Consider the following 14466-nt stretch of genomic DNA (forward strand, 5'->3'; position numbering starts at 1 on the left):
TGAAGAGATAGAATAAGGCAAAGACAGATGGGAATAAATGGAATGAGACAGAGTATGAGACAGAAAGAAAGAGACAAAGAAAGACAGGGGAAAAGGAATGAGTCAGAAAGAATGAGACAGCAATAGACTAAATAAGAATGAGACCCGGATAGTGAAAATGAGAGAGAAGGAATGAAACAGAAACAAAAAGAATGCAACAGAATCAGTGAAAAACAGAGAGAGGAGACAGGGACAGATTAAATGAGGGAGCAATGGGGAAAGAGACAGGCAGGGAGAGAAAAGGGAGGAGGAAGGAGGACTGTGAACAAAGGGAAATGTTGGACAGATTAAAGAATTGGACCAGCAGGGGTGGTCTCTGAATCTATACTTTGGAGCTGTTTTTACGGTCATAACACTCCCAGCCCAGGGACTAGTGACAAGAGCCATATTAGTCACTTGCTGTGTGTGGTTAAGAAAAGAATGACTGGAATCCATTTCTCCCCCAATGCCTGTAAAACAGTGAGGGGGATTCTTTTTTGGAATGTAATTCCACTGTGTGAGTGCAATATATTCTTCCCAGACACCGGCAAACTCTATCTGCCACTGACATCAGTCCTGAAGGGAATGCCGATTTCCCCTTCTCGGGTCCTCTCGGATCTGGAAGTTCTAACCTTACCTAACCAAAGATTGACAATAGGAAGAGACAGTCCCTTTGGGTTCCCAAGCCTTTCTCTACATCGTTCAAAGTCAAACAGAGCCCAGAGCTTTCAGGGAAGATTTCTGGGCTGTGTGGCTGGCACTTGATAATCCTCATTTTGCTGAGCATAACTCAATGTGAGGTGGAGGAGAGCACAGAAAAAGGACAGAAGAGAATGATAACTCAGCCACTGGTCACATCCAACAAAGCAATGGCACTTTTCGGGCACCACTGTTTTTTTTTTTTCCAACGGGAAATCAAAGAACTCAGGGACTGGCTCTAAAATTAGGCTTTCGTGATTTCCAAGCAATCAGTCAGCTTTTTGTTTCATTTTGTTTTATTTACAAAAGAGGAAGGAGAAAGGCCATAGAATCTTAATACCAGAAGGAGCTTTTAGCCCAACCTCATTATTTTACTGAGGGAGAAACTGAAACAAATAAAAAAAGTAAGTAATCAGCCCAGAGTTTTAGTTACAGAACAAAGTCCCAAATCCAAGCCTAATGACTTCTGGGAAGATATCCACTCCACACAAGAAATTGTCTTAAGGAAAGATTCCAGCTTAGTTTCAGTTTGAGGCGTGTGACTTGGAGTTCTTTAAATCTTGTTCCTTATTGTATTAAATCAATTGGTTCTAATAGATTCGATCAGTTTTTTAACTGAATTGACTTTTCAATTGATGCATACAACAGAGAAAGGAATTCCCAAAGTCCCTGCCTCTCACCTTATGACAATAGTGAACTGCAGAGATTATTTGCCGAAAGAAGTGTCTCGTCTCCCTCTCGCTGAGCCTCCGCCGCTCGCTGATGTAGTCATACAGCTCCCCTTTGCTGGCGTACTCCATGATGATCACAATCTTATCCTTATTCTCAAACACTGGAGAGGAGAACAATAGAGAGGAATACAGATTCAGGGAATAAGTTCACAGGGCAACTAGAGAAGACCAGAAATCTGCCAGGAGCTCAAGGCCAGAAGGAATCTGGCATTCACAATGTCAAGGCATCTCCCCAACAAACTAGTAGATTCCACATTTAGGAAGACCAAGGGAACTATATAAATAGTAACACTGACTTGGTTAAATGTAAAAAATGTACTTATTCAAAAGTTTGAATGCTAAAAGGGACTTTAGAGGCCATCGAGTCCAGCTTTCTCATTTCACAGATAGGGAAATTGAGATTCAGAGAAAAGTGAAGTGTCTTATCCTAGATCTAGCATGGTTTTCTGGATCCCAGAAGGGACTTTAAAAGCCATTTAAACTAACTTCTTCACTTTATAGAGAAGGAAACTTTTCTATAGACTAGTAAGGAGTTATGGCAGGACTGAAATCTGGGTCTTCTCACTCAATTGCATATTCTTCCCACCTTTTCTACTCTGATCTAACTAAGAAACATCAGACTGATATGAACTATTTATTCTCAGTCACTGAACCCTGGAAGCCCAAGGATGGAGATGCTACATTGTCTAAGGCAAGGATACTTGAAGTTAAAGTTCCCTTCAAAGTATTTTCAGTCTGATCTACTTCTATCTAGTAGCCCACCAGTCAGTGGTTAAATCAATTCAACAATTGTTGAGCATTTATGTGCCAGAAATTGTGCGGGGTTCCAGCAATCCAAAGACTAAAGTAACTCAATCACTGGAGGTAATATTCACCTGGAAAAAAACAATGTACACCTAGAGAAGAAAATACAATTTTTAAAAAGGAAGGAAGGAAGGAGGGAGGGGAGAAAGAAAAAAGGGAAGGTAGGGAGGAAGAAAGGAGGGAAGGAAGGGAAGAAGGAAAGGAGGGAGGGAAGAAGGATCCTGTTCTTTTCAGCTCCTAAATCTTAGTCAAGCCTCTTTGATAAAATGACTGAGAGAGAAAGAGGAAAAGCCAGGAAAAGCCAGAGAAAATTAGCTGCTCCCCATCTGTTGGCCTCCCTGCACCCCAAAGCTCAGGCTTCTGCCAGAGACCTTAGCCTGCATGCACATTCATTAACAATAAACTTTGGAAACTGGAAGAGCAATCTCTGGATGCAGCTCTGACTCCTAGTCCAAGAATGATTAGCCCTTCATACCCTAGGGAGGCCTGGTTTCCACATTAAAAAAAAAAAAAAATTAGGAGGAGCACAATCTTGACAGGTTGGTGAGCCAGTATCAATACACAGCTTCCCATCTTTGGAAATCCACATAACAGTTACTAGGTGGCTCAGTGGCTAGAGAGGGCTGGGCCTGGATTCGTCTGTGTGGGGGGCAAGTCACTTCAGCCCTGTTTGCCTTAGTTTTCTTAACTCTAAAATAGGAATCATAAAACACCTATCTCTCAGGATTATTAAGGACCAAATGAATTAAGAATTGTAAAGCATTTAACAGAATGCCAGACACATAATAGGTACTTAAATGTCTGTTCCCTTGTCCTGGGAAAACAAGTTGTCAAAACTATTTTTTGTTTGTTCTATTGTTGTTGCTTCTACATAGACAAAAAAAAAAAAAATTAACTAGAACCACTGAATTTTTCACCTTTACAACTGGATGATCTAACATCGGGTAGACAGACCCTTTGGAAAAGGTTTCTTTCTCTATTTCTATGTGTGAGCATACATGCATGTCTATGTACATACATGTATGTGAACATACATGTGTGAGAAATAGAAGCCTACATATAAAGGGAAAATCTACACTTTTGCCTTTATTTTTGTGTTTATGCAAAATGGAAATATAGAAAGAATTCAAGATGATGTCATTGTAAAGATACCCCTTTACTTTTATTATAATATACCTACTATGTGGTTATGCTCTTCATAGCAGAAAGGTGACACACCTATGTGGGGGGGACATGACCAACATGGGAATTTCTTTTGCTTGACTCCATCCATTTATTTCAAGCATTATGTTTTTGTTTTTTTCTTTTCTTTTTCTTTTTCTTCTTTTTTTTTTTTTTGCTGAAGCAATTAAGTGACTTGCCCAGGGTCACACAGCCAGGAAGTCTTAAGTATCTGAGACCAGATTTGAACTCAGGCCCTCCGCCACCTAGCTGCCCCATATTTTTTTTTTTTTTTCATTAGGGGAAAGGAAAGATGGGAGGAAGCAGGAAAAAGTTGATTCAATTAGATCTTTTAAAAGCACCTGCTACGTACAGTCTTCCAGGAACTAATAGAGATAGGGAGTTGAGCCCAGATATAGTTCTTGCCTTCCATGAGGCTTATGGTCTAATTAGAAGGTTAAGACACAAACAACGATATTTCTAATACACAAGACACAATCGCACAGGACTCCATCCCCGGAAGGTCCTCCCTTTCTGCTCACATAATCACCCTGTTCCATTCACAGATGAGCAAAGGGAGACCCTAAAGGATGAAATGACCCCCCTCCCTCCCGCCATGATCAGATAGGGAAGGTGTCAGAGTAGTAGTGATGCAAGCACTTCATTGCCCCAAAGAGAGGCCATACAAGGATGAGGGATGTGACCAAGCAGATAAACCAAGGCAGACGGCAAAATCAGAATATCATTGGCCCAGACCTAGGACTCCGAGGGAGCAATATCCGGCTCCCAGGGCAGGTCAGTCTTTTCTAAGTCTTAAAGAGTTGTCTGGGGCAATGACTCACAGGTCTAAGTCTTCCAGTCATAACAATACCAGTACCTTACACTGATATGTACAGAATGTCCCAAAAGTCTTTGTGCAGTTTTAAGATGAGTTTTTTTATTTTTCCCAAGACCTAACAGTAAATTGCACAGGGCACGTGCTTAATAAATGGTTTCTGTGTTATTTTCCACCTCAAAAACATGATCCTATGACCTATGAACTTTAAATTAAAACATCTTAAATAACAAAATCTAGGCTGAATGTGTCAAATCTGGAAGAATTAGGGATGGGAAAGGGAAGAGAGAGCAAAATGGTTAAAAATCATCCCCATCTTTGCTAACTTTTATATAACAGTAAGGCTTGCAGATGAGTTTACAATGATCTGTTTTTGAATCCCAATTTAAAAAATATGAAAATAAAACCCCCCCATTTCTGATTTTGAGACACTCAGCTATTTTGATGTCCACTTTCCTTTTTGTTGCCTCAATTAAAGAGATGAATGTTTCTTTTAAAGACTGAGTTCTTGGGGCAGCTAGGTGGTGCAGTGGATAGAGCACTAGCCCTGAAGTCAGGAGGACCTGAATTCAAATCTGATCTCAGATACTTAACACTTCCTAGCTCTGTGATCCTAGGCAAGTCACTTAATCCCAGTTGCGAAAGAAAAGAAAGAAAGAGAGAGAGAGAGAGAGAGAGAGAGAGAGAGAGAGAGAGAGAATAAGAGAAAGAAAGAGAGAAAGAAAGAAAGGAAGGAAGGGAAGGAAGGAAGGGAAGGAAAGAAGGAAGGAAGAAAGGAAGGAAGAAGGAAGGAAGAAAAGAACAGAATATTTGTGGTGGACGCTAACTCTGCACAATCTAGCATTTCTTCTGAGCTACTTCGATTCTGCTTTCCTCGTAGAGCACAGCATCTTCTCTAATGATGATTCTTATTATTACCTGGTCCACCTCAGCCAAAATTGGGGATTATCTCCAGGAATCCTCAACCCTTTGTCCAGTTCTAAATCATGTGTCTGAAAGTAACTTGTTCATCCTACTAGACTGTCAGCTCTTTTAAGCACGTGGACCACTTACAATGTCAAGTTTTCATCCCTAAAGTCTCCTCCACAAGGATAGTTCTGATACCCCGATGTGACACAGAAAGACCCTGAATTCTCAAAGGCTACGAGTGCCGATAAAGCACAAACTCCAACAGGTGGTGCTACGACGGAGAGTCTTCCAGCACAATCCTGGCAACAGTCCGTGTCTGCTTTCCAAGGGCCAGCCTAGCTAAGCACTGGGGCGCATCTCCAACAGGCTAGCCACTTGGGGATGAATTCCTTGTCCATGGCAACCAGTGAAACAAAGGAAAATACAAGACAGCCCTCAATGCTGCCTGGCCCCCTTTGGGTCCTGCACTGACACAGGAGGCAGAAGAGACCAACAGTTACTTTTTAAAATGTCTCTAAATCTCTACTCAGAATTTACAGGGGCACAAGAAGGAAAGTCTAGTAGGATGACTTAACATCTCTATTGTTAGCCCAGGAGAAGGGAAGAGGTCAGTCACAGAAGCTGAAGTCAAAGCCAAGTACAAAGAACAATGGCTCATGAGTCAAGGAACTTGAGTTCGAATACCGCATCAGGCACTTATTAGCTGTGTGATCCTGGGCAAGTCACTTAACCTTGTTGCCTCAGTTTCCCCATCTGTAAAATGAGCTGGGGAAGGAAATGGCAGATCGCTCCGGTGTCTGCTGAGAAAACCCCAAATGAGTTCATGGTGAATCAGATATGACCGAAAAAAATGAATGAACAAAAAAAGCTTGATCCTACTACCTTTGTGATTCTAGACAAGGCATGCTAGTTATAGAGCCTCAGTTTCCTTATTTTTAAATGAAATGTGGACCAGCTAGTTTCTGAGGTCCCTGCATCCTATAATCTAATCAGTTTGGGGTGGGGGAGAAGAATTCCCTGCAAACTTTGCCCCCCCAAAAATAACAATATGCAAATTTATACATAATTTCACTTTATCTCCCAACAACCCGAGGAGCTGTTATTATCCTCATTTTATAGTTGGAGAAATTAGAGTAGAGATGACATTTTTTTTTGCCCAGGGTCACACAGCTAGCAAATGTCTGAGGCTGGATTCGAACCCTCATCGGTCCTGGTTTTCTACCCTCCTATCTGAATCCTCCGGCCGCCTCGAAAAATGACTAATGGAACTGAATTGTAACTGGGCCGAAATAAATCAAAGGACACTCCCCCATTCTCCTGGCAGAAAAACGTTACTTCCCCTGACTCGGTGTGCGGCCAGCTATTTATAAGGCTCTAAGAGTGGATGAGCGTGTGTTTATGTTCCTAGTCACAAGGCAAAATTTTCTTTTCCACAAGTAGGGAAAAATTTCCTTTCCGAAGAACCCGAACCTGCGTCTCCTGCCTAGATCATTTGTTGGATCAGGAACTTGATGGCCCCCAAAAGGGTAGGACGGGTGTCTGTCTACTACCAGAGAGAACAAGAAGCTTAAAAAACCAGCACAGAAATTTAGTTTATTACTCAGTTATTCAGGCAGCAGCAGCATCTGGGAGGAGTACAGTAGTACCAAGTCCCTGGAAAGGTTTATCCATAAAATAACCCAAGTCCCACCTCCACCAGGAAGCCTACTTGGACTGCCCTAGTGGTCTCTGTCCTCTGGAGATTTGTTAACAGTCATGGAAGGCTTCCTGGCAGCTTGAGCTAATCCTTGAAGGATGAGTACAATTCGGATTCTCTGGCGATTCCCTAATGGTCTGAACACCCACTGCCATTAGATAATCTCTGCACTAAAATACAGAACTCTAGAAAGAGAAACTCTCTCCCTCCCAAACAGAAACTAGAGGAATCCTGCTTGTTTCCTTTGGAGATCTGGTTGCTGAGGCAACATTCCCCTCTTCAAATGAATTAGGGATTTCATCAGATGTTAAATTTAAAAGTTTGCTTTTGCCCCCAGATTGTCTGGCTTTCAACCAGTTAATGACCCAACCCCTAATGATTCCCTCCTCGCTGCCTGAAGGTCAATACCAAAACTTGACTAACAGCAAAAGATGAGTCCTCCTAGAAGAAAAACAATACTTTGGTTGAAGAAGGGCCAAACAAATGAAACAACTGTGTTACCACTTTTTAAAGGAGAAAATCTATGGTTTTGGTCACAGTTTTTTATAGAACTCTCCTTCTAGGTCTTCCTTGTATATTTTAATGGCTGGGTTTGTTGATCATTATTAAATTCACAGTGGAAAAAAAAAAAAAGAGTTTTTTTTTTTAAATGCTTTGATTCCGGAGAACAGCAAAGGTTGGAGGAAAAACTTAAAAGGTCACCTTTCCTTGTCTGTTTCTGAACTGATCAATCTTGTGTTCTTAGGGAAGAAACTGATTTCTAAAGGCAGAAGAAAAAGGAAATCACTTTTGAAAAGAAAAATCTCAGCTATAACTTAAAAAAAAAATTTAAAAAAAAAGAAAGAAAGAAAAATCTCTTCTTAATACTTTATCCATTTCTGAATTGATCAATCTGGTTTCTTAAGGAAGAAATTGATTTCTAAAGGCAGAAGAAAAAGAAAGTCACTTTTGAAAAGAAAAATCTTTTCTTAATACCTTATCCATTTCTGAACTGATCAATCTGATGTTTTTAGGGAAGAAATTGATTTCTAAAGGCAAAAGAAAAACGAATAATAGAAAAAGAAAATTCTCTTCTTAGTACCTTATCCATTTCAGAACCGATCAATCTGATGTTCTAAGGGAAGAAATTGATTTCTAAACGCAGAAGAAAAAGGAAGTCACTTTTTAAGAGAAAAATCTCTTAATACCTTATCCATTTCTAAACTGATCAATCTAATGTTCTAAGAAATTGATTTCTAAAGACAGAAGAAAAAGGAAGTCACTTTTGAAAAGAAAAATCTCTTCTTAATTCCTTATCCATTTCAGAACTGATCATTCTGATGTTCTAAGGGAAGAAACTGATTTCTAAAGGCAGAAGAAAAAGGAAGTCACTTTTGAAAAGAAAAATCTCAGCTATAATAAAAAAAAATTCAAAGAAAGAAAAATCTCTTCTTAACACCTTATCCATTTCTGAATTGATGGATCTAATGTTCTAAGACATTGATTTCTAAAGGCAGAAGAAAAAGGAAGTCACTTTTGAAAAGAAAAATCTTTTTTTTAAATACAATACCCCCCCAGAATGCAAGAAACTGGATTTTTTTTTTTTTAAAGAAAATGTTGACTAGTTCATTATGGCCTGGTTTCTTCCACTTTCCTATAACCTCAGGCTAAGCATGCTCATTTGTTGGTTTTAAGAGAGAAGGACAAGCACCTAGGCTTGGAACAGTCCAAATTCTCCTCATGCCTTACCCTTCTATCAAGGCAATCTTCTCAAACAGTTCCAGTATGTTGACATTCCTCCCATCTGGTGTCTTTCCACTCCATGGTATTTTTATTACTTGCCGAGCAGTCCCAGACCTTAAGTACCTTTCCACTGCCGAGGATGTTTGTCTGATTAAAGGTTTGTGGGAGCCAACCATATGGGCTGTCTTTCCTTTAAGGAACACAAGCTAGGAGCAATGGATCCACCCCAAGATTTAAGCACCTACGACTCAGCTCAGCTCACGGATGCAAAGCTAAGAGACTAATCCAATCCCTTCATTTTACAGATAAGGAAACCAAGACTCAGGGAAGGATCATAGCCTCATAAATTTAGGCTGAAAGAGTCACTGAATGCATCCCCCTCGATCCGAGGTCCTGAGAAGACAACACAGACTTAGATACATCTGGATGGGATCTTAGAAGATCTGCTAGTCCAATTCCCTCCATTTAAAGGGGGAACTGAGACTCCCCAATTAGAATCCTTAAGATCAGAGACTGTCCTGATTTGTTTGTTTGTTTTATCCCCAGGTTTAGTATAGTATTTAGTATACAATAAGCATTTAATAAATGTTTTTCATCCATTCACTGACTTGTCCAAGCTCATACAGACAGTAGAGCTGAGAACTGAGATCAGGTTATCTAAGTAAATACACTAAAGTACTTTCCCCCAATCATCTCATGAAGCAGCTAGGAAGTGTAGAGGATAGAGTGCTTTACCTGGAGTAGACCTGACCCTAGCCAATTCACTTAATCCTGTTTGCCTCGGTTTCCTCATCCATAAAATGGGTTGAAGAGGGAAATAGCAAATTACTCCAGTATCTTTTCCAAGAAAATCCCAAAGGATATCACAAAGAGTTGGACACGACTGAAAATTCCTGAAGGATATCGATAAGCTGTAAGGTTTTTCAGAGGGCGACTGGATTGATAGTGAAAGGTTTTGAGGTCTTGACATAAGGGGAATGTCTGAAGTGAGTATGTTTAGGCTGGAAAAGATAAGGTCCAGGGGGAACATGATTATAGTTTTCAAGTATTTGAAGGACTGACAACGGAAAAAGAAGGATTCAACTTGTTGGATCATAGAGGATACCATTAGGAGCAATAGGAACAAACTGGAAAGAGGCAATTTAAATCTGACCTCCGGAAAATCATAATTGTAATAAGAAGAACGATTCCAAAATTGAATGGGGGGAATGAGTTCTCCCTCCTTGGAAACCCTCAGGCAGAGCTAGATGGACTCATCAAGTCTGTTACAGCAGGGACTCTTTTCACATATGGCCTGGACTAGAAAGCCACCTGTCAGTTCTCTAAATTCTGTGTTTCCAGGAGCTCAAGTAGTTTAACACCTTGCTGTTACAAATATAAAGTTCTGAGGCTATAAAAGGCTCCTCTTAAGTCACAGCCATTTAGTGGCAAATACCCACTCCTGGCCTAGGACCATGTGACTATGCTATTTATTGTTGCAAGGAAAGTGGACGAGCTTTTATTATGCACCTACTGTATACTAGACATTTCCCAAAAATCAATACACTAAACTGCAAAAGCATTTTCCTTATTTTATTTTTTTTGAAAAAATACACAACTAGAGACAGCTAGGGGACATAGTGGATAGAGCAGCAGCCTTAAAGTCAGGAGGACCTGAGTTCAAATTTGACCTCAGATACTTAATACTTCTTAGCTGTGTGACCCTGCGCAAGTTGCTTAACCCCAAATGCCTCAATTAAAAAAAAAAAAGAAAAAAGAAAAATACACAACTTGCTCGTGTAAGAAGTAGTATTCTTTTTAGTAAGAGAAAACTAAATTCCAGGAAATTCCAAAGGGTGAGGCAGGACAGCTGGGGAGACACATAGTCTTTCTTTGTGTTCTCTTTAATCACCAAAGAAAACAACGAAAATAATAGACTTGCAGGTCAAACAGTTCACTTAATAGGAAGCTAATTAGAAAAGTAGCTGAGCAACATCAGGAAAAAAGGTCTTTCTTGATTGAAGGTGAAGAAAATTCGTTGCAACTTTTTAATGCCTTGTCATTAACCCTTGATTTTGATCCAGTCTGTGGGGACTTAATATGGAACTAGTGAAACGACATCAAAGGCTAATTTCCCCCAACTACTTGACTATTAGCCATGGGAATAAAAGAGTAAACACAAGTACAACATATCTCTCTGCCAAACTCAACAACCTGCTTTAATGTGCTGGGAGTCCCAGAGAAGGGAAGTTGACATTTGGGTAACTAAACAAACCATTAAGTTGAGAACTGGACCGCAAAAGCATCAATACTCATTTGCCAATTGCTGCAAGACCTAAACCTGGGAGAGCATCAGCTCTGGGATGTGAGGATACGGGTTTAACCCCCACTTCTGATCTGGTCAAATGTTCAGCAAAATGAGGGACTAGTCCACAGGGCCTCAGAGACTCCTTCCGTGCTAGATCTGAAATCCTTTCATCCCCAATGGCCCTTTTCTAATTCTAAATCTCTATTATCATGAGAATATACTTATATTGAAAGTAATAATGAAGTCAGACCTTTCCATTTCATCCCCATCAATAAAGACCTTTTCTTTGGGACCTCATATAGCAATATCTTTTGGTCTTATCATATAATTCTTATCAATAAATTATCATTGGGACCTTAGAGATTATCCCAAATTTAGTCATCTGGATCTACATCTTTGCCCAATTTGCCATCTTTTCCCTTCTTACTTCCACTTACTGCCTTCTCTGGCTTCTGTCAAAAACTAAGCTCAAAATGAACTCTTCCCTGCCTCATCCCTCCAGTGACTTCTCTGGGATAACCTTCTATCTATTCTGTCTGTACATAGTATATACATGGTTCTTTATATGTTGTCTCCCCCATCTGAGTTTGAGCTTCCTGAGGGCAGTGGGATTTTCCCCCATTTCTTTGTAAAGACAGTAAAGAGCTTAATAAATACTGAAGTGCTTGTTTGATTGTCTCCTACTAGTCTGTAAGCTATAAACCATACAAAAACTATACAAGAAAGACCTCAACATCACCACTAAGCATAATGCTGTGGTTACTGATCTAAAGCCAGACACCTTGGAGAATGAAGTTAATTGAGCTTTAGAAAGCACTGCTAACAATAAGGTGAGTGGGATGATAGAATTCCAGCTGGATTTTTTAAAACCCTAAAAGATGATGCTGTTAAAGATCCCAAAGAAGGGAAATACCAAGGATTGTTGAAATTACTGAGCAATCGCACTCGTTTCACATAGAAGCAGTGTTTTACTTAAGATTCTGCAGGCGAGGCTTCGGCAATAAGCGAATTGAGAATTATTAGAAGAATAGTACAGTTTTTGAAGAGGCCGAGGAACTAGCGACCAAATTGCCAACATCAACTGGATTGTGGAGAAGCACGGGAGTTTCAGAAAAAATACACACACACACAAATCTATTTCTGCTTCCTTGACTCCACTAAAACCTTTGTAATTGTGAATTACAATAAAATATGGCAAGCCCTCAAAGAGATGGGAGTACCAGATCACCTTACTTGTCTCCCAAGGATAAGAAGCCACAGTTAGAATCAAACAATTGATTGATTTAAGATAGGAAAAGAGGTATAACAAGGTTGTACATTATCACCAATTTTTATTTAACTTATATGCAGAGTGCATCATGTGAAATGCCAGGCTGGATGAATCAAAAGTCAGAATTAGGATTCCTGGGAGATGTGTCAAAAAGATAAGCAGATGATATCAGTTTTGATGGCAAAAACTGATGAGTTAAGAATCCTCTTGAGGGTGAAAAAGAATATAAAAGCTGGCTTAAAGCTTAATATCAAAAAAACCTAAGATCTTGGCAACTGTTCCTATCCCTTTCTGACAAACAGAAGGAGAAGAAACAGTGTCAGATTTTCTACGCTTGGGCTCAAAGATCACTGCAGATGGCAAGTGCATCCATAAAATTAAAAGACGCTTGCTCCCTGGAAGAAAAGCTATGGCAAATTTGAACAGCAGACTAAAAAGCAAAGACTTTACATTGTCAACAAAGGTCTATGTATTCAAAGCCATGGTTTTTCCAGTAGAAATGTATGGCTGTGAGGACTGAACTATTAGGAAGACTAACCACTGCCGAAATGATGAATTGTGGTGCTGGAAAAAATTCCCAAGAGTCCCACAGACAGCAACGAGATCAAATCAGACAATACTAAAAGAAATTTATTTGGGCTATCCACTGGAAAAGTCAAATATTGAAGCTGAAAGCCTAATTACTTTGTTTACATGATGAGAAGTAGGACTTACTGGAAAAGACTGATGCTGGGAAAGATTGAAGGCAAGACAAGAAGGGGACGGAAGAGGATGAGATAAAAAGATGGGGTCATGGAAGCAACGAACAGACTTCTGGAGACACTGCAGGACAGAAGGACCTGGGAGGGCAAGACCCATGGGATTACACACAGTCAGGGCTATGTCTTATTACAAATTTTGTATCCCCCTCAGTGCCCAGCAAAGCACTGAGCACACAGTAGGCACTTAATTTCTCCAATAGATTAATTTAATTCAATTCAACAAATATTTATTAAAGGTTTATTATAGACAACTTGGGGACAGCTATGTGGCAGAGTAGATAGACCACTGGGCTTAGAATCAGAAAGATTTATCTTCATGAGTTCAAATCTGACCTCAGACACTTATTAGTTGTGTGACCCTTGTCTTGTCACTTAACTCTGTTTACCTCCATTTCCTCATCTATAAATTGAGCTGGAAAAGGAAATGGTAAACCACTTCAGCATCTCTGCCAAGAAAATCCCACAAATGGGGTCACAAAGAGTGGAACATGATTCAACAACAACAATGGTCAAGTTGAGATGAAGGATGGTAGAGTTCATAAAGAGTAAACCTTATTTTCAAAAAGATGTGGAATCAAGTTCCACACCTGTAACTCCTGCTGGTTGTATCACCCTAGCCAAGTCACTTAACTGTGTAATAATCCAAGTAGTTCTCTAAAATTGTAACCAACAGAGCCAATGCATAAAAAAATCAGCCCACTGGCCACGTCTGATATTGGCTACCTTACTCTACCACCTATGGGCATATTTTACCAGCAATTTTCTAAAATCATGGTTTAAATCTTTATTTCCCAAGCTGACCTCCTAGGGATGGATTGTCTACACCACAAACACCGTCACCTCTTCTGCTCATGTCATTTTTTCAACATGGAAGATGATACCACATTCCCCATATTTGAATTCTGTCCATCCTTCAAGGTCTGACTCCAATAAAGCCTCTGTGAAAACTCCCTGGAATATACTAGTCTATATTGACCTCCCAATACCATAAACTCCTTTGGCTTTATCACTCAGGAAGTTTTCATTATACGTGTCTGGCACATAGTAGGTCCTTAATAAATGTTTGCTGATTGACTGATGGAATATAGAAATAGGAATTATTACTACTATCCATCCTGAAAAACCAAAATTAAAAAGAGAAGTTTCTAGTCATAGAAATGAGAGCGTGGAAATTACCAGGGAATGGGCAGACAGACACCAGACTTGCTCGGGTTTTTAGACACAGCATGATGACCATATGGGATTCAGGGATTCCCTCGGGTCGTCTCAAGAAAAATGTGAACTACAAGCGTTCGCATATTGGATATCACAGGCTTTCAGAGAGAGGGAGCTGGGAAGGGTCTCGTGAAATATCCTGCTTTGAAGTCAGAGCTCAGGTCCTGAAATAAGAACTAGCGATCTGTTTTTATCTCTCCCTGCCAATTCTCAGAACTTCAAAGGTTTGACAAAGCCCTTCCTTTTCAGCCGCTCTCTCTATATCACCAATTACCTTCCTGCTGAGAAGATGGAATTTCTTTTGACTGAGAACAGGGTTCCCACCTCTCAAAGATCAAGGGGAAAGATAATTCCCCCC

General features: G+C 40.0%; 1 protein-coding gene across 1 annotated transcript in view; it reads right to left on the bottom strand.

Annotated features, from left to right (window-relative positions):
- Positions 1 to 14466, bottom strand: part of NUAK1 (NUAK family kinase 1) — a 79440-nt gene that overhangs the window by 26319 nt on the left and 38655 nt on the right. The window contains exon 3 of the mRNA XM_051961457.1: positions 1398 to 1549. Within this exon, the coding sequence (XP_051817417.1) occupies positions 1398 to 1549 (152 nt within the window). The remainder of the gene's footprint in view (positions 1 to 1397; positions 1550 to 14466) is intronic.

This window comes from Antechinus flavipes, chromosome 5 (assembly GCF_016432865.1).
Source record: "Antechinus flavipes isolate AdamAnt ecotype Samford, QLD, Australia chromosome 5, AdamAnt_v2, whole genome shotgun sequence".
NCBI lineage: Eukaryota > Metazoa > Chordata > Mammalia > Dasyuromorphia > Dasyuridae > Antechinus > Antechinus flavipes.